A 23,282-nucleotide genomic window follows, 5' to 3' on the forward strand; every position below is an offset into this window, starting at 1 on the left:
AGTCCTGTGCCCCCTGGATACCTTTGTAGCCCATCCTTTTTGGCAAAGTTTGGAAATGTCACCCAGGTCCTATGCATTGTGCCCACTCTGTCCCCAGCAGCTGCAAACTTCCCTAGGCTCAGTAACTTCTGCAGTTGTGGGGGAAGAGCGAGGTAGATGGATTTGGACTTTCTGCCTCCCAGAATTGTCACCACTGGGATACTAGCTTCTGCTCTACATAACTTCACACTTCTTTATTCCAATTGCAAAACTGTATTTTAATCTCTGTTTGACCTGTTTCCTGATTTGTAAAGGGAAAATAATAATGATGGTTGTTATGGGATCAAAATGATAATGATTGTAAAATGCGTAACATAAAGTCTGGTACATGTTAGATACAACATTATTATTATCTCTCTTTAAATTAATGTAATTGTTAATTTGAAGTGGTTTTTAAATACCAAAAGTAATAAGCTGAATAATTTTTATATGTGGTAATCAGGAAATGCAATTGATGTCATCTGAAAATTGTTTCTGTATTTCTAAAATTGCATTGTGTTTCTAAAATTCTCTTAGATTGTGAAATTTGAGAAGACCATTGTGTGGTAAGAAATGATATTATAGCAATTTTAATCTGATTTTGATACATGTGAATTGGGTTTCCAAAGGGATCTGATAAAACTTGGCAATTTGGAGCTATTATATGTGATTATAACAAGAAATAATTAATAATACTGATATTTAACCATGAGAACAGATTTTCTATGTGAGAACTTTTCTATTATGAGAATATATCTGGTGGTTTAAAGTTATAGTTTCAAATGATGAGGTGAAAGATTCTCTGTGCAAGAAGATTTAGAAATGTGTTCACCTAAATTGATAAATGGGTTGTTTCAAGTTTTAAAATGCATAATTATGTTTAGGGCATTTTACATTTCTAAATTGTGTAATTTAGCAAACAGATGTATCAGCAATATTGAAAAAAAATGTGGTTTTATAGACAATAATCTTTTCTTTTACAGTGCTAAGAGTATTGGACCTTAGAAATTAAAATGTTACCACTAGTGATTATGAATCGAGATTTGATTTGCTCATCCAACTATGTTATAGTCACCTGATTGTTAATCAATAGATTTTGTTTCAAGTTTTAAATACATGATAATTGCTTGTGGTGTACTTGTATTTCTAAATTTGTTATATTATGCAACTTGGTTAATATTGCATTGCCTATGCTGTTAGAAAAACAATTCCTCTTATAATCTAGATGTTGTTGAATTAGAAATTGTACTTAATTAAGAAATTGAGGTTGTTAACTGAAACAAGGACTTTTGAATCCATCTAGTCATGAATTCTTATCAATCTGTGTGGTTTTCTGTGTAGAGGAATTCCTATGAAGTAAGTTTTTAAGGTCCTGGTAAACTTTGTTATTGTGATAAGGTTAATTTAATTGGGTATGTAATCTATAGAAATTAAGTGTCCTCCACCTTTTTGACTAAGGAACTTTGTAATATCTAGGAATTCTGTATAAATACTTTGAGAATGAGGACATTTTCCACCAACTTAGTTAATGAATTCCAGTGTTTAAGGGTTAATTTGCTTCAAGGAGAAATAAGGAGATGTCTATCATTTTAAAACCTTCTAAATAATTTTCTTCAGGAAAGTTTAGTGAGTATTCCTTTTAACATCAGGATAAATTTTAAACTGTTTTTAAAGAAGGGAAATAATTCTAGGAATGTTTTGAAAAATGTTTTTGTGATTTTAAGCAAGAGTTAGAGCTTATCAATGTGTATAAGATTTGATTCCTAAAGTGTCCCTTTCCTCCAGAATGAGTAAACGGGACATAAATCCATCAGTCTGTGAGGTTGGTCATTAACCTCTTTGCTTTGTTTAAGCTGGAATGGATTCCAGTACAGACAGTTATGTCAGTAAAAATCACTAATTTATGAGCTATTTTGTCTTATGGTTGAAATGTAAAGGAAGACTGAATAATGGGTAGGAGAGATTTGGAAAGGTAAATAAAGGTTTGATTGGAAATACAAAAAGCAAATAAGAAAGTTTGGGGACAAATGGGAGTTAGCTAAGCCTCTCCTGTCCCAAGAGAATACTAGTTTCAGATGGTTTAAGTAAGTTGAGAAAGAGTGTGAGAAAGTACTTTAAAAGACAGAAAAGTTATGTAGCTTGATTTGATAATTATTAGCTCAATGAAATTTGGGACAGTCCTATCTGAAGGATATTTATTTGCTATTTAAGATTTTATGGGACTACAATTTAATATTGTTTTAAGCTCTGATTACAGGAATAGGTCACATGAAGCCAGTATTAGAATGGCATGCATTACAGGCTGAGAACTTTAAAGGTGGATGTCTGTGTCTGGGAAAATATTTGAAGATGACCTTGGACACGGCCTATGTAGGATCTTCCTGACTCTATTTCCCAATTCTGCTATTTCCTTTCTGAAAAGGAAAAATCCCTACCTGCTTTCAGCATCTAATGGCTATATGATTGGCTATCAGATACGACTCATACCTGGAATCAACAGAGCTAAGAAAGTTCTTTCCTTTTGTTAAGATATATGACATTGTCCCTCTTTTCTTTCATAGCAAATTTATATTATCAAAAAGTTTTGTAAGCACAATGCTAAATCAATTAGGTAATAGATGAATATTGGAATATCTCTGAGTTATTATAATGAGATGCAGGAATGAATAGCTTACAATTTTAACCTGTGTTCATGGCTGAATAAAAATTAAAATAATATAGAGATAACATCCTCCAAAAGGAGGAAATGATTAGACAAAGTAATAAGGCAAAGATGTAATGTGATAAATGTCTAATAAAAAAGAAAGGGGATAGCAAGTTTTGAGAAAAAGCCACAGGATCAGACTGATTCCCTTAAGAATTATATACAGATGTGTATGATTGGCTCTAAAATTTATCAATCATGGAAATTCAAGCTAATATAAGTGTTTTGGTAATAAGATCTTAAATTTGGATTTTTGCACAAGGAAATTGTATAAGACATTGTTAAAAGTGAAATTACACCTCCTTTATTAAGGTATCCATCTGATAATTTTAAAGGGAAGATGAATTCAATTTATGCTTGGACCTTCATATTTTAAAGGATTCTTATACCAGATACAAAATTTAGGTAAGGATAGAAACAGCAGACGATATAGAAACTGAAATACTCTGAAGTTTCAAAAAAAAGGAGAGCCAAATTTAAGTGAGTGTACTAAGTTATATCAAGTAAGAATTGTCTGAGAATGTCTAGATCTGAACCAGAGAAGCAGAACTCTCTTTTACTCTCTAGGGACCAGATAACTACAATCAGGCATCTGGGATTTAAAATAAAAAAAGTGCTGCTTTAAATGGACATTGGGAATATGTAACTGTGATTTAAAGTTACTTTGTATACAAATTGTGCAATTAATTGCTGGAATTAAATCAGAAACATTTTAAGCTTTGTTAAGAATGACTTGTGGTTTATTTTGTAAATGCCAACAAAGAGACATGGCATGACTAAAGTTTATGATGTTAGTCAACATTGTTAATAATGATTGTATTACTTTGTATGGTTCATGTTTAAGTTTTCTTGGTTATCTAATGTGTAAATGTAAAACATGTGACATGCAAATTTCCCCCTCTCAATATCAGTCTATTGTGAACCATCTAAGTGGTTTGGTCTGTACCTGACTTAATGTAATTGTGCAGTTTTGTGAATCATAAGAACTTTATTGTATTTGTTTAAACTCAGCTCTGTGTGGCTGGGATATTGAACCATTCATTTCACTGTCTGAACTTAGCCCTGCGTGGCTGGGACCTAAGTTGTGCTGTTTTTCTCTCCATTATCAAATCATATGTGTTCTGGGAGCTCCTGTCAGGTCTGACTACTTCTACAGCTGCCAACTTGTGGATATGGACTCCTTGATCCTTCTGTCACATCTGAGGACTGCCCCTGCTCCCAAGTGGACATCTGAGCCCATAGGAGACCTTGCCCTCCAGTTTCAAAGAGCCTGAAGGGGACAGGATCAGATGCAGACAACTTGTTCCCAAGAGTCCGAATCAGAACCTGAGCAAAGAACTGCTCTTTCCCTGAGTCCCTGGTGTTTCCAAGACTGTTTGCCTATGTCTTTGGTATCTTTAGCCATTATGTTCCTTACCCTGATACCCCTTGCAACTTGCTCCCTATGCTTGTTTACAATTAGTTTACGATTAGTGCCCATCTCTGGGGATGTCCAGCCACAGGAATGAAAAACCTGAATCCACCTATATAAGGATTTTTAGAACTTTACCCCTGAGGAAGATAGATTTTTTTCCATACCTTAATTGGTCTTCAGGTGAAACTTTCAGCTTACCTTTGACCAAAAGGAGGAAATGTGGAACATTTTATACCATTTCATATCATTTTTGTAATTTCAATAAGACCCAGAGCCTGAATTAATGACCCGCTTGAAGAGCCAGGGCCTGGGCTTCTTTGTTCTCTCGAGTTTGCTCAGACAGTATCTTTTCTCCGTCAACAAGGCCAGATCTGCCTGACCTAAGAACATTCTTTCCCTGTTAGCCATTAAGGGATGAGACCCTAATCCTGAGAGAGACTGCCTCACTTAATATTCTACGGGTATATACTTCAACTGACCCTTGTCAACACTCTTATCTTATTGTATTTACAAATCTATTCCATTGAGGAAAATCCTCTTCTTGTATCATGGCTAAACATACACGGGCATCATAAAAGTGAGGTAACAGGCTTGTTGAGTACGCTAAAAATAACGTATATAAGTTTTTTCATTTCTTTGTTCAGACATCCAGAGCTTATGCTCTGACTCCTTGTATGTACAAGTAAGCTAGCTTAGCTATGCTTTGAGGGAAAATGATAAACAACATGGATTTTTCTATCACCTAGCTTGTTTGCCTTCTTCAACCAAACTTTCAGGTTTAACAGGCCCCAGGGAATGGGGGGGGGGGCAGGGCTGAGACCCATGCATGAAGAAAGGCCATCTTTTCCTCAGAGACTAAAGAAGGTCAAAGAATGGGGAAGAAGTAGAGAAGCTGGAGGTCACACACACACACACACACACACACACAAACACAAACACATGCACGCACATGGGCTTCAGTTTTCTGAAGGTGGGAGGTAGAGAGGAGATAGGGAGCTATGTTCTAAGGTTCCCTCCAGCTATAATGCTCTACCTTAAAAGCAACCTGCAGGAATCCCTGGTGGAGAACTGACACGTCCTGTTCCACTGCCCACAGCCTTGGGATGCATCTCTGGCATTTGAATGGCTGGGTTAAAGGCTGTGGAGGACTGACTGATTTTTCCCACCTAATTCTAAGTGGTTTTCCCGAGTGGGTTGGACCAAGTGACTTTCCACCAACACGGTTTTCATACACCATATACTTCTCCGCAGCCTGACCAGCAACACACCCCCCAAGCCTATGTGGCAGAGATGTAGCTACCCATTTTTCAGCCAGGACACTTTGATTAGGGGGTGGGAGGTCGCTGTTGGGGGTGCTGAAGCTGGGTGGATAGCAAGGTAGGGTGGGCCACAGAAGAGGTCACCTCGGGGTGCAGCTCTACTAACTAGGTGCTCAGCTCGGTTGTTTCGCACAACCGATGCTGCCAGTACCCCTTACATCTTGCTGCCCTTGGGCAGAAGCCCAGCTGCCCCACCCTAGTTTTGTGCAGCCAGGTGGGATCCTGTCATTTCCCTTGCTTCTGTAGAAGCAATAGCCTCCACCAGTAAATAAACGAGGTGTAATGAGCTCCCCATCGCTGGTGGTCTCCAAATAGAAATCGGAGGCACATTGCTGAGAATGCCATTTCATCGGCTCATAAAACCACAGGTGGAAGAGACCTCAGAGGTCATCTAAGTCCCTCCTTTTACAGGTGTGGAAACTGAGGCCTGGAACAAGATCACCCAGGGTGAAATACACCGCAGACCTGGCATTCCAAGGCGGGTCCTCTGACTCATAAATCCTTGGCTCCCTCCCCAGGATCCTTCATGATCTGCCTCCTCCTGTCTTCCACCTTCCTCCCCTCCATGGTCCTGGGACACAGGCCATACGAGACCCCCAACTCCCCTCTCTGGACATTTGCCCTGGCTGTGCCCCAAGCCCGGAATCCCCTCGGTCCCCAAGTCCCACCTTCTGCAGGAAGCTTTTCCCCCTCCCCCTTAGTGCCAGGGTTAATTAGTGCAAATACATCAGTCCGTGCCAGGTTCCTATGCGGTTCTCAGCCTTCCTCTCCCCTCCCCCGCTGCTGCAGCCCCTCTCCCAGCCCCCCAACCCATTCTCTCTGAGCCCCTCTGCAGCTCCTCCCCGCTGCACCCCCCACCCCTGCCCCTGCACCCCGGTGTCCTGTCACAGTGACTCAGCACATTCTGGGGTCCGGGCGGGGGGGCAGGGGGCGCGGCCGGGGCGGGTCCGGGCTTATTAAGCTCAGGGCGGCTCCTGGGATGCAGCTTCCTGCTCCGTTCCTTCCTGTGTGCCGCTATCGCTAGAAAGTAAGGCCTGGGCCTCCCCTGGGAGGGCCATCGGGAGGGGAATGGGGAGGGTCTGGGGCCGAAGGGGCTTTGGGGGCGCAGGCCCCCCTGACCTCTCTGTCCATCTCTCCTAGTGCCTCCTTACACCATCACTTACTTCCCTGTCAGAGGTAACTCGTGGTCCCAGCACGGGGGGCGGCAAGGCCGGGGGACCCTCGAGAGGAGCCCACCTCCCCGCAGGACGTGGGAGAGGACCGTGGAAGCCCCCTCCACAGATCCTAGCCCTCGGCCCCCGGATCCTACGGAGGAGGAAACTGGGGCCCCGAGGGGGGAGGGGTTTGTCCAGGGGGGACTCCGGAAGGGGTGCTGTTCTCGGGCTGCCCCGTCCGGGCTGAGCTCCTTTGTCCCCTGCCCTCCCTTCAGGGCGATGCAAGGCCATGCGGATGCTCCTGGCTGACCAGGGCCAGGATTGGAAGGAGGATATAGTGACCATGGACATGTGGATGAAGGGGGACCTCAAGGCCAGCTGTATGAGTGGCCAGAGAGGAGGAGGGCCGGGGGTGGGGGTAGGGGGGACGGGGCAGTCAGTTGAGGGTGCGGGAGATGGGGGTCTGGGAGGGGTATCGTGTTCAGCCCCTTCCCCTGACCTCTGCCCCATAGCTCTACGGCCAGCTCCCCAAATTCACAGACGGAGACTTGACCCTGTACCAGAGCAATGCCATCCTGAGATACCTGGGGCGCAAATATGGTATGGCCACTGACTCCGGTGGTGGGGGTGGGGTAGAGGGGTCACGTGGGAGCCACCTATCCATATGCTTCCTCCCTCTGTGCAGCAGTTACTGGGCACCTTCTGTGGGCCCAGGCCTGGTAAATCCTTCCCTCCCTCCTTCTCTCCATCCATCTGTCTATCCACGTTCCTCTTTTTCTCCATCCCTCCTTCCACCCATCCATCCAGCAGTTGCTGGGCACCTTCTGTGGGCCCAGCACTGGTTCAGACAAGGCTGGAATAGAGTGAGGAGACAGGATCCCTGCCCAGAGCAAAATCACTTTCAATTCAGCCAGCATTTATTGAGTGCCTACTGTGTGTCAAGCACTGTATAGGAGACTGCAGAGTTAAAAAAAAAAAAAAGAATGAGTCCCTGCCATGAGGGAGGTTATGTGGGGAGGAAAGAGGGTGGGATAGAATAAAATACCAAATAAATCCACTGTCACTTTGTAATCAGTGGGGAGCTCCAAGGCAGGCCTTCTGCAGCAGGGCCCTGACCAAGCCTCCTTAGTTCTGACCCTTGGAACACCCACCTGTGTTCCAGAACCTGAGCAGCCCAATGGAAGGGTCACAGCCTGGGCAAAGGCAGGAGGTGGGAGATGGACTCCCAGAGGGACCAATTTGGCTGAATGAAGAGTTCCCAGTGCAGAAAGCAGGCCTGCCGGGCCAGGTTGCCCAGAGAAGGCTTCCCTGAGTTGGTGACTTTGGAGTTAGACCTTGGAGATGGAAGCTGAGAAGAGCCTTGGGAGGGGCCCTGGGAGGGAAGGTGACTGGATCCTTTCTCTCCCCTCTCTCTCACCTCCCGTCTCAGGGCTCTATGGGAAGGATGATCGAGAACAGGCTGTCTTGGATGTGGCCAATGATGGGGTGGAGGACCTCAGGCTCAAGTACATATTCCTCATCTACCACAATTATGTGAGTGACAGGAGGGCTGAGAGCTGATCCCAGGCTCTAATACTTGGGTTCAAGTTTATGCTGGCCATGTGACCTTTGTTGGAGCCTCAGGCCACTGCAAGCCCCTCAGTGGGTGGGGAGAGCCTTCTCCTGCCCATTCCATTTGATTATCCTTCCTGGTATTTATTGCCCCCTACAAGAGTTGATCCTCACAACCACCCTGGGAGGTAGGTGCCCATGTGGTCCCCATTCTACAGAGGGGTAACTGAGGCTGGGAGAAGTTGTGAGGCAGGAGTTGAACTCAGGTCTTCTTCATCACTTCTTCCAATGACCTGTGTAAGAGGTGCTGGTGTGCATGGGCAGGGAAGGCTCTAGCCAGGTGTGAGGAAGGGCCTCCCCAGGGAGGGGAGGTCAGAAAGGAAAGTGAGGATATGTCCTGGGGCTCCCATTTCTCCTTCTCCATTGTCTCCTAACTGAGCTGGGGCTGGGGGCCCTTGGCTTTGCAGGAGGAGGGCAAGGCCAAGTATGTGAAGGACCTGCCCACCCAGCTGAAGCCTTTTGAGACCCTGCTGAAGCAGAACCAGGGAGGCAAGGCCTTTATCGTGGGGGACAAGGTGAGGCTCTGGGGGAGCAGGTGGGGCTCTGGGGAACCAGATGTCAGACCAGGGAGAGCCTTAAGCCCAGACCCCTACTCCCAGCCCAGGGTTGCCCTCCCTCTCAACTCCCCTTGGCTGACCTGGTCTCTGGTCCCCTGTACCCTGCAGATGTCTTTTGTGGATTACAATCTGCTGGACCTGCTGTTGGTTCACCAGACATTGGCTCCCCAGTGCCTGGATGACTTCCCCTTACTGTCTGCCTATGTTGCTCGTCTCTCCTCCCGGCCCAAGCTCAAAGCCTTCCTGGCCTCACCCCAGCACACTGGTCTCCCCATCAATGCCAATGGTAAACAGTGAGGGCTCAGGCCTGACCCTTGTCTGGCAATAAAAGCTTTCAAACAAACACCTCCTGGTATCCTCATTTAGCTAGGAGGGGCAGAGCTCTGGACAGGTCTGTGTGTCCTGAGAGTGAACCCCCAACCATCCACCACCCAGGGGAAGATGGGGGGGCATGTGGTGAGGTGGACTGTGGTCACCCCCCACTCCAGCAGCTCCTCTGAGATATACCTTTGGCCTTCTCACCTTGTTTTCTCCTGGTCAGAGCTATAACTAGGGTGGGGTGAGTGGGGCTTTGCTTCCAATGCCAACATGGTAGGGGCAGGGGGAGGGATTTTCCCTTGTCCTCCTCATGCCTTCAGTCCTCTGCAGCCAGCATTCCCCAGGGTAGGAGGGGAAAGGCAAGGCTAGGAGAGGGGGAGGCAGAGCAGAATTCTCCTGAAAGTGATGGGAGGACAGAGATGGGCCATCCATCCCCTCTCCTGGCATAGACCCAGGTTGGCTCCTTCCCCTCCTCCAGCTGAGTTGGTCACAGGTCCTTCCACTTCTTGTTTTGGCTCTACCCCTGTCTCTGGTCCCCCTTGCCCCCAACATTTCCCTGTAACATCTTCCCCAGCTCTAAACTAAAAATGCCTTATCTTCCCTGCCCATTTTCGGTTAGTTGCCAATGTTCTTTTCTCTCTATCATCTCCATAAATGCCTCTCAAATCTCTTCACTCCAGCCTCTCCAACCCCCCATCTCCCCCAGCTACTTACTGGACAAAATTGTACTGATTGTTTTCTTTCCCACCCTCCCCCCAACTCCCTCCTCCCTTCTCCTCCTCTGGCCTTCCAGTTTCCTTTGAGAGCCCCGCCCCTCATCCTTCCTGTGATGTGGACACTGGCTTCCCCTGCCTAGAATTCTCTCCCCCTGATGTCCTCCCGGTTTTAGTGGCTTCCATCCCCGCTAATGCCCCACTTTCTGAGGAGGCCTTTCCCAGCCCCCCTTGATGCCACAGCTTCCTTCTGAGACTATTTCCAAAGCGCCCCGGCCATCCTTGGCTGTGCAGAGTTGGGCTCTCCCCGTCCTGTCTTTGTCTTTTCTTTGTCATCCCCAGGGACTCAGCACAAGGCTGGCACACAGTAGGAGATTAATAAATGCTGCTTGACGTGACTGACAAAGCAGTGCAGCATGTTATTAAGAGTCATTTCAGTCTGTGTGTAGAGAGAAGGCAGCAGAGGACAAAGGGGGCAGGAATGGGCTCATGAGGCAGAAACATGATTGATGGATGGGGAATGGGGGCAGAAAGATGGCTGATGGATGACAGCTTCGAATGCCAGACTGGCAACCTGGGCTTGATCCAGGGCCTCAGAGATGGGGAGTCCCTGAAGACTCTAGAGCAGGGTCAGGTATCATCAAAGTGGAGTAAGGAAAGCTGGGAGGTCTGGGAGGGTGAGGGAGGGGACTCTCACAAGGGTGTAGCCTGTGGCTGTACTTCCTGGGTCCCTCCTGAGGCCTCTAGGCACTCACTCAAATGGCTGGGCTCCATGCCAGGCCCTGGGCATAAAGACAAGGCCTTAAGGCTGTGGACATGCAGGAGCTCCCCACCAAACTCGTCCCTGGCCCTGTCTGAGGCCGGGCTCCCCACTCTGCCTGCCTCTCCGCTCCACACCCCTTTCTATCTAGAGTCTCTCCTTTGCTTGCCCTAAGTCACTGAAGCTCCAGGAGAAGCTCATCTTCTGAAGGGCAGGGATTCTTCTCTCATGGCTGCCTTTATATCCCCAGTGTCCAGCACACAGTAGGTGGTTAATAGATGCTCGATGAGTTGAATTTCCTCCTTTGTACGATGGCAGCCTACAAAAGGTGTTCTCTAACTTCTCTCCCAGCTCTGATGTCCTAAGCCCTAAGGCCTCTCTCACTTGTGAAAGTCTATGTTCCATATTGTAAGGTCTCTCCCAACTCTAACATTCCACATTCTATGTTCTGTGTCTATGGCCAGATCTAGTCCCTGCTTATTTGGAGTCTGCTAGGATATCGGTTCCCTCTCCGGCTGAGGCTCTTCATGGCAGAGCTGTCTTTGAGCCTTCTCAAGGTCACTCTCACAGGTGGCCCTGAATCCCTCAATATTGTTGTCAGGACCAGCTTCAGGAAAACCCTGAAGTTGGAGGTTTGTCCCCCATCTGAGGCCATTCCTGTCCTCTCTCTGATCTCCTGCTTCTTCCTTCCTTTCTTTTCACCTATCACAGCCTTCTCTGTGTTCCTGCTGAGACCTCCAGGGCCTGAGGTCTCTGTGGACCTTATGTCGGTAAAACCATGAGTTTGCAATTTAGCTAGAGTTTGTCACATATATGCTTCACTGCCCTGCTCATAGCATTGAAACATTCCATTTGGCCCAGCCCAGGAAATTCCCCGCAAGCAAGAGTCCTCCCCCACCAGGGCACTGGCTTAGCATTGACTTTGCTCAGTGACAGATCACCGTGGCCCCAGTTCACTATGTGTGCCCAGCAAACCTGTGTCAACAAGGGGTGCACACAGATTGAAAAGACTGACTAGGTGTGGCCACAGCTTCCCAGAGAACTATAACAACTGAGTTCCCCACAGAGGCCTAGTGTAGTCCTTCAGGCTGGCCTTGAATCCCAACCCATCCAAAGGCAATTGCATTGCCAAGAAACAGGAAGCTGGAGTCAGTGATGAACATTATACACTCTGACCCTATTGGACTTATACCAGGAATGTAGGGTTGGTTCAACATAAGGAAGACTATAAATATAACAAATCATATTAATAAGTAATAAAACTGTATATTTATGCCAATAAATTCAAACTGTAGGAATCACAGGAATAAATTTCATTAATACATTCAATAACCTCTATCTAAAACCCAGAGTAAATATTGCATGTAATGAAGAAAAGTTAAAGACCTTTCCAGTAGGATCAGGGGTAAAACAAGGATGCCCATTGTCACCTACTATTTAATATAGTGCAGAAATACGAACTATAGTAACAATAGTAATAGTTACAATTTACACAGTGCTTAAAGGTTTGCAAAGTACTTTATACATGTTAGTTTCATCTGACATTGGCAACAATGTGAGTGGTAGGTATTGTTACTTTCCTATAAAGCAACTAGGTGGCCCAGCAGGTAGAGCAGTGGGCCTGGTGTCAGGAAGAACTGGGTTCAAATCCAGCCTCAGACACTCATTAGCAATGTCATCCATAGGCAAGTCACTTAACCTATGTTTGCCTCGTTTTTCAAATACAAAATGGGGACAATAACAGTACCTACCTCACAGAGTTGTTATAAGAAACAAACGAAATAATATTCATGATTGCATTTTCCATAGGGCCTGGAATATAGTAGACACTTACAAAATGTTTGCTCCCTTCTCCCTTTTACAGATGAGGAAACTGAGGCTGAGAGAGATTTAGTGATTTGCTTAGGTTGATGCAGCTAATAAGTGTCTGAGACAAGATTTGAGCTCATGTTTCCCTGAGTCCAAGTCCAGAACTCTACCCACTGTTCCACCTTCCTGCCAATAAGACAAGAACTAGAAATTAAGGGAATTATCATAGGCAAAGAGGAAATAAAATTATGACTTTTTGCAGATGATATGACAGCATGCTTAGTAACTTCAGCAAAGTTGCAGGATATAAAATAAATCCATGCAAATCATCAGGATTATTGTATATAAAATCACAACATTCAGCCTGTAAAGCTAGCAAGGAAAATCCCATTCAAGATAACCACAGAAGGTATAAAATACTTGGGAATGTATCTATCAAGGTGTACCCAGGAACCCTATGTGTCTAACTACCAAACACTCTTGGCAGAAGTAAAGACAAGCATAAGTATTTGAAGAAACATTAGTTGCTAATGGGTGGATTAAGCCAATATAACACAAACAATAAGTCTAGATGAATTAATTTGGTTATTTAGGGCTGTACTAATCAAAGTACCAAAAGAACATTTTGTAGACCTGGAAAAATAATTACAAAAATGATATGGAGTAACAGGAAGTCAAAGCTCTCCAGAGTAATGATGAAAAAAGTGGGAAGAAAGAGAATCTATCATCCCCAGATCTCAAACTATATTACAAAGCAGTAATCATTAAAAGTCACTTGATACTGGTTAAAAGAGAGAGAGAGAGAGAGGTCCATCAGCAGAACACATTCAGTTCACACAACATATGGAAGCAAAGAGTGGTGATCAATAAACCTGAAGATCCCAAGAATTCATTATTTGACAAAAACTGCTGGGAAAACTAAATAGTAGTCTGGCAGCAATTAGGTTAAAACCAGAAGCTTACACCACACACTAAAATAGGCTCCAAATAGACATATGGCCTAGATATTAAAAGTCATACTACGTTATCTTGTACATTCCTTCATTGGTTTTGATTTTTTTTTTTGCAACCAGGTGGCATTCTGTTTTTTTTTTAATTTTGAGTTCCAAATTTTCTCCCTCCATCATGCCCCTCACCACCCATAGAAAAGGCCAGCAATTATACATGAATAATATTAAATTAGAGGGGCAAGGAAGACACTTTTTGATTTATGGACAGGGGAAGAATTCCTGAATACATAAGAGAGGATCACATGAGATAAAATGGACAATTCTGATTACATGAAATTTGAAAATATTTTCATAAAGAAATCTAATAATAAAATTTGAAGGGAAATAGGTAATTGGAAAAAAAATCTTTACATCAAGTTTCTCTTATAAAGGTCTCATATCCAAGATATGTAAGGAATTGAATCAAATGTGTAAGACTAAGAGCCACTCCCCAGTTGATAAATGGTAAAAGGATATAAACAAGCCATTTTCAGAGGAAGAAGTCCAAACTATCTAGCCATATGAAAAAAGGTTCTCTATCACTGACAATTAGAGAAATGCCAATTTAAAGCAACTTTGAAGTTCCATCTCCCACCCATTGGATTGGCGAAGAGACAAAAACAAAAAATTGCAAAATGTTGGAGGGGTTCCGGGAAAATAGGCACAGCAGCACATTGGTGACGAAGCTGTGAATAGGGCCAGCAATTTGGAACCTCCACAGTTACTAACATGTGTATACCCTTTATCCTAGGCCTGTACTCCAAAGAAATCTTCTTAGGGGGTCAGAAAAAAGTTCCTGAAGCTTGGGATTGACATCACTGTAGAGCCATGAACTTCGCAAGGAGAAATGTCTGTTATACAGACCTCCTTCTTCTCTCTTCAGAGAGGTGGTGGCCTACAGGTGTAGAATGAGGCCTGCATTATCAGATATAACCAATGTATCCATTTGTTTTGTTGAACTGTTCTTTATTACAAAGGAAGATTTTACTGGAGTCAGGGGGCTCATCTGGAAGCGACAGAAAACATCCATAAAATATTTTTTTAAATGACATATATGTGGGTACCTGGTCTCATAGGGAAGAGTGATCTCTGTCAGGTGCGAGAGCCCACACTGAACATGAAAGGAGCTTGTCTATGAGGAAGGAGACACAAGAAAGTCTAAAAAGGAGAAAATCTGGTGAAGATTTGAGGTACAGGGCAGAGAGCTGGTGCCTGCTCAGACCAACCTCCAAGGTCTTCTTCTGAGAGCCAGGGAGATTTCTCATGGCATCAAAGCTAAATGTGCAAGAATATTTGTGTGGACTTGGGGACTGAACATTCATCAGGTACACCATCTGTCTGAGGAATGTGAGAGAACCTCCCTCTTGCAAACCAGTAATTTGTAGTTGGCACTTTAAGTTTGCTCAACTTTGATTCGGATTTCAGTTGGGTCACGTGAAACTGAGCATTATCTAATTATGACCAACCTCACCCCCCACCCCCGAAGGGAAGAAGAAATATCTCTCCCTCCTGTAATTTTAGAGGTGGGGGACCATGGGTATGGAATATTGCTGTCAGACACAGGGGATGTCAGTCGGTTTTGCTTAATTGTATTTGTTACAAGGGAAGACTCGGTATTATGGGGGGTGGGGGTGGGGGAATGTCTGGTGTTAAACCTGAAAGTTTGGTTGCAGGAAACAACAGGCTAGGTGATAGAAAAATTCATATTACTTATACATTTATTTATTCATTCCCTTTAAACTTAGCAGATACATGCATGCATGGGGGCCAGACTAAGTCTGATTCCCCAAACAAAGAAATGAGGAAGCTTAAATACATTTTATGGTCCCAAGACAGCAGCCTGCATTACATCACTTTTATGACCCCCATGTATGTTAATTATGATACAAGACAAGGATTTTCCTTAATGGAATAGATTGGAAATACAATAAGTCAGATAGTTGACAAAGTGTCAATTGAAATTACAACCCAGGATCTCTGTGTTTAATTTGTCATTAACATTCCATAATATAGTATATGTCCACAAAATATTAAGACAAGAAAAAGTCACATAATTCAAGATAGTGCCTCAGGTCTAAAGGTCTCATCCTTAATGGCCATGGACAAAATGCTTTTAAATCAGCCCTATCTGGGCTTGTTGCCATAAGATAGAGGCATTCTGAGTTTACTCAGAGAACAGAGACTGTTGGGATCAGGCTTTTCTTCTGGTTAATCAGTTCAGACTCTGAGTCTTATTGAAATTACAAAAATGATATAAAATGGTATAAAATGTTCCACACTGGAAACGACTGTAATGTAAAAACAAAAGACATCTGCATGTCTTCCAGAGCTTCCCTGGACCAATGAGACAGCTCCCTGTCTCAGGAGTGTTTGGTTTGGTCCGAAGAAGATGAGAACTTTCACCTAGGATTCAGGACAGAGACTTCAAAGGGGTGAGAAACAACCAAACTCCCATGGGGTCACCAGTGTCATTGTCCCTAGCAGATAGACAAGGCTGCAGCTGCCCCCTTGGAGGCAGGAATTTATGGGCAGCAGATTACCCTCTCTCATGGCAGATGGACAGCTCCTTCCCTTTTTCCTGCCCCCTCCCTCTTTCCATCTGTAAAGGCAGGACTGAAAAAAACACCCTAGGTCCTATTTTGCCACCAGCCCCTGCTGATGGCATTGTCTAAGCCTGATTCTCTTTGTATGAGTCAGTTTGTGCCTGGTGGGATGGTCTTTCCCACATTATCTACACTAGGACCCTTTGGTTCTCTAGAGATGTCCCTGGGGACTGAGGAGTCACAATTTAGCCTTGCAGGTGATCCTAGAAATTCTCCCCAGCAGAACCCTAAAACTCAAACATGGGGCTCACTTAGGTGTTCCCTAGGAAGAGTGAGCCCCTAAGGGAACATAGTGCCCCTCAAGTTATAAATGCAGGTCCTCAAGGGTAAATTTTACTCCTGGTTCTTCCTGGGGAAGAGAGCCCAGACTCTTAGATTCCGCAGTGACCCCTAGTATTACACAGCAGTGGCATTCTTAAAAGATTTAATAATAATAACCAGTATTTATAAAGCCCTGTGAGGTTGGCAAAGCACCTTATATATATGGTTTCTCACTGGATCGTCACAACCATCCTGGGAGGTAAATTAGTCCATTTTATTGATGAAGACACTGAGGCACAGAAAGATTAAGTGAATTTGCCACCTAGCTGCCTCCAATTAAAATGGGCTTGATGGCTCCTCTATTGGTGTAGGGAGGACTCAGGGTCTCTTCGTCTGCATTTTTTGAGGGGGGAAAGGGGGTGCAGTGGATAACATATGGGACTTGAAGCCAAGAAGATCAGGGTTCCAATCCTGTCTTAGACACGTTCTAGCTATGTGTCCCTAGACACATCACTCTCTGTGTCTCAGTTGTTTCATTTGTTAAAGTGGGGAGTAAGAAGAGACCTTTCTCCCAAGGTTGTTGGGAGGATCCAAGGAGATGTGTGTCAAGTACTGTGTTAACTTTACGCTGCCTCATACGTGCTGGCTATTTTGACCAAGTTCTTGTCACATATAGGTTTAAAAAATGCCTTTTAGGGCCAACCTTAGCCACTGTTTTCATGATAAATGCCTTGGGATGGTTGATCGCCACACTTCCCATTTTTCTCTGGCACCCAGAGGTGGGAGGTAACACAGGAGAAGAGAGAAGGCCAGTCAAGTTAGAGTGAATGGCAAGTACATCAAGAAAAACGCAAGCATCTGAACTCAGAGTCAGAAAGACCCAGGCTCAGATCCTAGTTGTGTCTCCCTGGGCAAGTCACTTAACCAAAGAGAGACTCAAAGATTTCGACAGATGATGAGGCATTTATGAAGTGTGTGTCTGGTACTGTTTGAGAGAGGGCTTGCAAGTGGTTGCTGAGACACTTCCCACGTGGTAGAAATCCCAAGTCCTTGACCTGCTGACACATCGATATAAACCTAATTGGATTGGCTCTATGATCTAGGAATGTGCTGAGTTGGTATGGCTGGCTGGAGATGGCCAGCAGGCACCGTTCAGCTGGTGTTTGTTGTGGGTAGTAACTGATGCACCAAGGGTGGCACCTTTGCCTCTGGGACCTCGGTATCAATGCCTGTGGTTTTAAAATCCAAGTTCAACCATCAAGTTTCTGCTTTGTGCAGGCACTATAATAGGCTGAAGACATGTATTAGACAATCCCTGCCCTCAAAGAGCTTATGTTCAACTCTTTGGGATGTAACGTTCACAGTCAGTCAGTCTACAAGCATTTTCTGATGACAAGTTCAGAGCTGTATAGAAACTTTGAAGTTCAAACACCTGGAGCACTAGTGAGAGGTTATGGACTATAGTCACAAGGGAAGAGAGGGTGTGGATGGGTTGCAGTCTATATCACTGGAGACACTGCAATGTCAAAGAATGTTGGGTTGATTAATTGGAGCAACATTACAGGTTTGGTATCAGTAGGTCAATAAGTATTTATTAAGCTCCTACTGTGTGCCAGACACAAGCACTGGAGATACAAAGAAAAGTGAAAGGCAAGGCCTGCCTTCAAGGAGCCCACAATCTAGTGAGGAAGACAGCAGGCAAACACAACCTGTTACAGGCCAGAAAAATAGGAAGTAGCCCACAGAGGGAGGCCACCAGTATGAAGAGGAGTTGGAGGAGGCTTCCTGCAGAAGGTAGGATTTTAGTTAGGACATGAAAGAAGCCAGGAGGTGGAGACAAGGAGGGAGGGCATTGTAGGCATGGAGGACAGTATAGGTACCATTGCATTCCAGTGTATAATTGGGGCATCACATGAAGGATGCTCAGTTCCCAGAGGATGAGAAGCACGGAACTTGGGTAATGAATGTTCAGACTTCACCTGGAGAAAGCCTCCTTCTCCCTCGCAGGATGTCAAGGGCATGAACATCTTTTCCATTTTCAATCCATCCATCCATCTACAAGCATTTAGTAGGCACTTGATATGTGCCTATCACTGTGCAGGGCACTGGAGAAATGAGCCTGAAGAAAGAAACAATCCCGACTCTCAGTGGGCTCAGATTCCAATGGGACAGGCAGCAAAAACATATAAAAATATTCACAGAATAACACAAATGTAAAGAGAAAAGGCCAATGCAAATAAACACAAGAGAATTGAATGTGAGGCAGGTTAGGAGGTGGACGGCACCAGCAGTGGGAGCATCAGTGGAAGGCGATGCTTGAGCTGAAGCTTAAAGGAATAAAGGGATTCCATGAGGGGAAGGGAGCATCCGAGGCCCGTGGGGTGGCCCATGCCAAGGCCCAGAGAGGGGAGATGAGGAAAAGAGAGATGGCCACATGGCTCGATCCCAGAGGCAGGAGGGAGAGCCTGGAAAGGTGCTTTGGGGCCAGCCAAACAGGAGTTTATATTTTATTTACTGGGGCAATAGAGACCCACTGGCATCAGTTGCATAGTGCAGCAGTACCCAGGTTGGCCTGGGGTGAGGAGAGACCTGAAGGGGAACGCCAGGGCGGGGGCAGCTGGAGCAGTCACCTAGGAGATGGGGATGACGACCTGGGCAGAGGGCAGAGACAGTGTCAGACTGAAGAGATGTGGTGCAGGTAGCAATGGCGAGAGATCCTATGGATGCTTGTCATCTTGAGCTTCTACACAGACCTTGGCATGAGGCTATGATTGAGCACAACTCTATTTGTCCCTTGGGACACCAGGCTTTCTGCTGCAGCAGGCCTGTCCTTCCTGGCTCCCAATTCCACCCCAGGAATCTTCTTGGCTTTGGGGTAAAAATTCCTGCCGATTCTGTCTATAAGGCACCCTTTAGGCCAGTCAGGATTTATCCAATGATCTCAAGGCATAGTAAGAACTAACTAGGTGGCTTACAGTCAAAAGCACTGGAAAAGAAGTGACAAATAGCATGTCTGTGGTTCTTGTTCGATTATTTCAGTCATGTCTTGACTCTTTGTGACCCCATTTGGGTTTTCTTGGCAAAGATCCTAGAGTGGTTTGCCATTTCCTTCTCCAGCTCATTTGATAGATAAGCAAACTGAGGCAGACAGGGTAAAGTGACTTGTCCAGGGTCACACAGTTAGTGATATCTGAGGCCAGATTTGAACTTAGGTCTTCCTGACTCTAGGCCTGGTGCTCTGTCTGCTGTACCACCTAGCTGCCCTGACAATAGCATAGAATCCGTCAAATGCAATCACGAGCCCAAAGCTCCTCCTCTCTCATTTCTGATTTCCCAACTCAAATAACTTGGCTCTGAGTCCCAAGTCTTTACTCCAGGGGCTACCCTGAGCCTTCCCCATCTGTGTCTCTGGAGACTGGCCCATCAGATGGTCACAAAAGGGGGTGAATTTTGATGTCTGCTGGCCATTTCTCTTGCCACTGGATGTGATGCAAGACCCCTAGGGTCTTGCAGCCACAATATGTCACTAAAAGACCCTGGGCAGCCACATATAGTCTCCAGGAAAGTAGTAACTGTTACAACATCCTGGCAGGCTGGAACAAGGCTTGATGGGGAGGCGTCCCTCTGCCATTCTTTCTCCCTCTCCTGCCTTTCTCTGTTCCAACCTGGGAGCTCCTCACTCCCATGTCTCCTTCTGAGAGCTCATGCCTGCCTGGGTGACCAGTGCTAAGGCTTGTGGGCACCGGAGCTGGGTCAGAAGGACACATTGAAGGCAGCGCCTGGAAAATAACTGTGTCTGTTCAGGCCCCTCTTTACTCCTCACACCATACCCAGGAAATCCCACAGATTTGTAGACAACCAGGACGGACAAATGGCCCAGGTTCTAGTGTGGTTGTGATGATTGTCATCGTGAATCTACTGAGGTGGGAGATGGGGAGCGATGATGGTGATGATGATGACGACCATGACCATGGACATGACCATGAGGATGATGACCCTGGCAACAATGGACAGTCTGCCCGTGGTCCAGTTAGGAACTTGCCCCCTTGGTCCTGATGTAGTGGGCATGATGACATTGGGGAGAGAGCCAAGAGGCCTCCTCTCCTTAGCCACCCTTAGCCAAATCACAATTCACAACAGATGCCGGCTTGCCGTCTCATGGAACAGGTCTCCAAAAGCTTTGGCCCCCAATGGATCTTGGCTTGAAGGAGTGATTCTCTGTTTCCTAATAGGGAAGGACCCCCTTGGATCAAACCTATCGTCCCCAAAGAGTCATGGGGACTTGGCTGAGAAGGTAGCTCTCTCTGTATTAATAGGGCAGGAAGGACCCCTCGGTTCAGAACTGAATGTTTCCTGGGACAAGGGACACCATTTCCACTGGTTTTTGGAGCCAGAAGCTCACGGGTGCGTAGATTTAAAGCTGGAGGGGATCTTCAGGTCATTCAGGGCAAATGCCTTGTTTTACTGATGAGGAAAGTGAGGCCTGGAGAAGAATAGTGACTCATCTAAGGCCACACAGCCAGTAAGTGGCTGAGCCAGGATGTGAACCAATGTCTTCTGACTCCAAAGCCCTCGCTCTCAGAGTCACTCCCAGGGGAGCAGTAAGGCCTGGATCCTGGCCCCCTATCTGACTGGGGATGGCAAGTGGGGCTTCACGAGCCAGGCCTCCAGGGACGGCTTGCTCTGACCTTTCCCCCTTTTCCCTCTGGCTGGTCAGGAGACTGAGGTGTAGAGTTCATGCCAGCCTGGAAGACTGAGGATGGACTGGATGGCCATGCCCTTTGTCTCTGCCTGTCTGTCTGTCTGTCTGTCTGGGTCCCTCACTGTCTTTCTTTCTCTGTCTCTTTTCTCTTTCTCTCTCCCTCTCTCCTCTCTCTCTGTCTCTCTTTCTCTCTCTGTCTCTCTGTCTCTCTTTCCCTTTCTCTCTCTCTGTCTCTCTCTGTCTTTCTCTGTCTCTATGTCTCTGTCTCTGTCTCTCTCTGTGTCTCTCTGTCTCTGTCTCTGTCTCTGTCTCTCTCTCTCCCTCAGTCCTGCTTCTCCTCTCCTCTATTCCTAGTGAACCCTGTTCAGTTCTTCTCCCCTCTCAGGCCGCCGCACAGCAGGTCCCACAGTGCCTGGCACATTTTTGGTTTTGTTGAGTTATTTTAGTCGTGCCTGATGCTTTGTGACACTGGAGTGCTTTGCCATTTTCTCCTCCAGCTCATTTGACAAACAGGGAAACTGAGGCAAACAGGGTTAAGGGACTCGCCTAGGGTCACACAGCTAGGAAGCATCTGAGGTCAAATATCAGCTCAAGAAGATGAGTCTTCCTGACTCCAGGCCTGGCACTTGCTGCCTTGTGGCGCCCCCTAGAGGCCCACGTGGCACATAGAGGGTATTTAATAAATGTCGATTGGTAATTTGTTGGCATCCTGTTTTCAAGATCATCAATGGCTTAGTCCCTCCTCTGGTTCGGGTGATGGGATCTAGGAAGCAAAGGAGTGAGAACAGAAGAAACAGAACTAAACCGATCATAAGCATTAAAGACTGCCAACCTCTTCAGAGTCAATTCCCTAGCTCATGCCCTTGGGCCTTCCAGAGCCCCGCGGTGGCTCCTGAGCTGAGGCGTCCGCCCCCTTTGCCCTGTTTCTAGGTCCTAGGCTCGGCTCCCTGGCTACATACAGCCGATGATCGCCACACTCTGGCAGCAGAAATGTTTAATGGCGAGGACTAGGAAGCACATTCCCGTGTCCCCGCAGGAATGAAGGGCTGTTTATAATGTGAATATCTGGGAAAGGACGGCTCATAGGTCAGGGCTGGAAGGGACCTGAGAGGTCAAGTAGTCCCTTACGGATGAGGAAACGGAAGCTGAGGGAAGTACATCACTTGTCCAAGGTCACACAGGTAATAGGTAGCAAAGCAGGGATTTGAATTCAGGTCCCATGATCCTACCTTCACCGTGCTGCCTCCAAAGCTTTGGCTGTTTTTGATGGAATCTGTGATTCTGCTGGTATAGGGAACTCCTACAGTGGAACCTCTCTCTACCAGCGCTGATTGGCACCCGATCCACAATTAGTCACAGGATAGAGAGGTTAAGTGATCTGTGTGCACATGTGTTTGTGCGACGTTGCTGTGTGATAAGGTATTTTGTGTACAGTGCTTGCTTGGTGTGATGAGTGGCACACAGCAGGTTGTTGTTTGCTAAGTTGTCGTCGTGCATGTTGATATCAGAGAGGGATGAAATGAAGTGGGTTGAGGAAACCAGAGGTCTGTGACATTCTCATTCCTATGGTGTGAACTTAATTACTATGGAACTTGGCCTCTGGGGGAATCCAGTCTGAATGTTTGACTGATGCCATCCCCCCTCCTTATTGATTGGCCAGAAACCCCCAAGGGGAGCTCCTCTGTTTGGCCCTAATAAGGCAGGAGACAACCCCAAAAAGATCAGTTCAGTGCTACCTACCATGAGGAAAAACCATAAAAACTGCTCCAATCCAGCCACTGTGTGATGTGTGCCCTTGAATCTCAACCAATCTAAAGCTGACTGAGTCTTTAGAGGTAGTCGATGGAATTCTAATAAAGCTGCCCCCAGCCCCAATATTCCAACTTCCTTACGGGCCTCACTGAACAACAGTAGGCATGTCCTGATTTGACCACACGATCTAGCTTTAACCACACCACAGGCCCCCAGACTCAATACAGCCGCTGCCCCTAGCTAGCCACTGCCTCCAGATCCAATTCACATCTTTGAACAGGTACCTCCTTGTACTCAACCACAATCATATTATCCATTTAGCCCAAGACAAGACCACACCTAACTACCCATCTTAACCAATCAGAAAGCAGCATGACCAGGATGTTCAGCCACCGAACCACACCTAGAAGGGACCCCTCTCGTATTACCTTAATCCCTTAATAAACCCCTCCTGCCTTTTTAATATGCATAATTTCTATTGCGTAATCAGTATATAGTAATACAATGTAATAATATTTCGATTAAACAATTAATACGATAATATAATAATGTAATCAGTTGTGTGATCTGTTGTATAATACACTATAAATGTGCCTGT

The 23,282-nt window shown here is 45.7% G+C and overlaps 1 protein-coding gene across 1 annotated transcript; it reads left to right on the forward strand.

The window, feature by feature from the left end:
• Positions 1–6,898: 6,898 nt before the first annotated feature.
• On the forward strand, positions 6,899–9,122 carry LOC118853166 (glutathione S-transferase P-like). The gene is made up of 5 exons (XM_036763154.1): positions 6,899–6,991; positions 7,122–7,209; positions 8,039–8,142; positions 8,628–8,735; positions 8,886–9,122. The coding sequence occupies exons 1-5, from the start codon at positions 6,899–6,901 to the stop codon at positions 9,072–9,074; spliced, it is 582 nt and encodes a 193-aa protein (XP_036619049.1). The 3' UTR covers positions 9,075–9,122.
• Positions 9,123–23,282: the final 14,160 nt, after the last annotated feature.

This window comes from Trichosurus vulpecula, chromosome 6, assembly GCF_011100635.1.
Source record: "Trichosurus vulpecula isolate mTriVul1 chromosome 6, mTriVul1.pri, whole genome shotgun sequence".
In the NCBI taxonomy this organism is placed as follows: Eukaryota; Metazoa; Chordata; class Mammalia; order Diprotodontia; family Phalangeridae; genus Trichosurus; species Trichosurus vulpecula.

Bases quoted from the DNA above. Each gene is read 5' to 3' on its own strand.
- LOC118853166 (XM_036763154.1), top strand. From the start codon at position 6,899: ATGCGGATGCTCCTGGCTGACCAGGGCCAGGATTGGAAGGAGGATATA. The intron at 7,210-8,038 runs GTATGGCCACTG...CTCCCGTCTCAG, and splicing joins ATACCTGGGGCGCAAATATG to GGCTCTATGGGAAGGATGAT. The intron at 8,143-8,627 runs GTGAGTGACAGG...TTGGCTTTGCAG, and splicing joins TCCTCATCTACCACAATTAT to GAGGAGGGCAAGGCCAAGTA.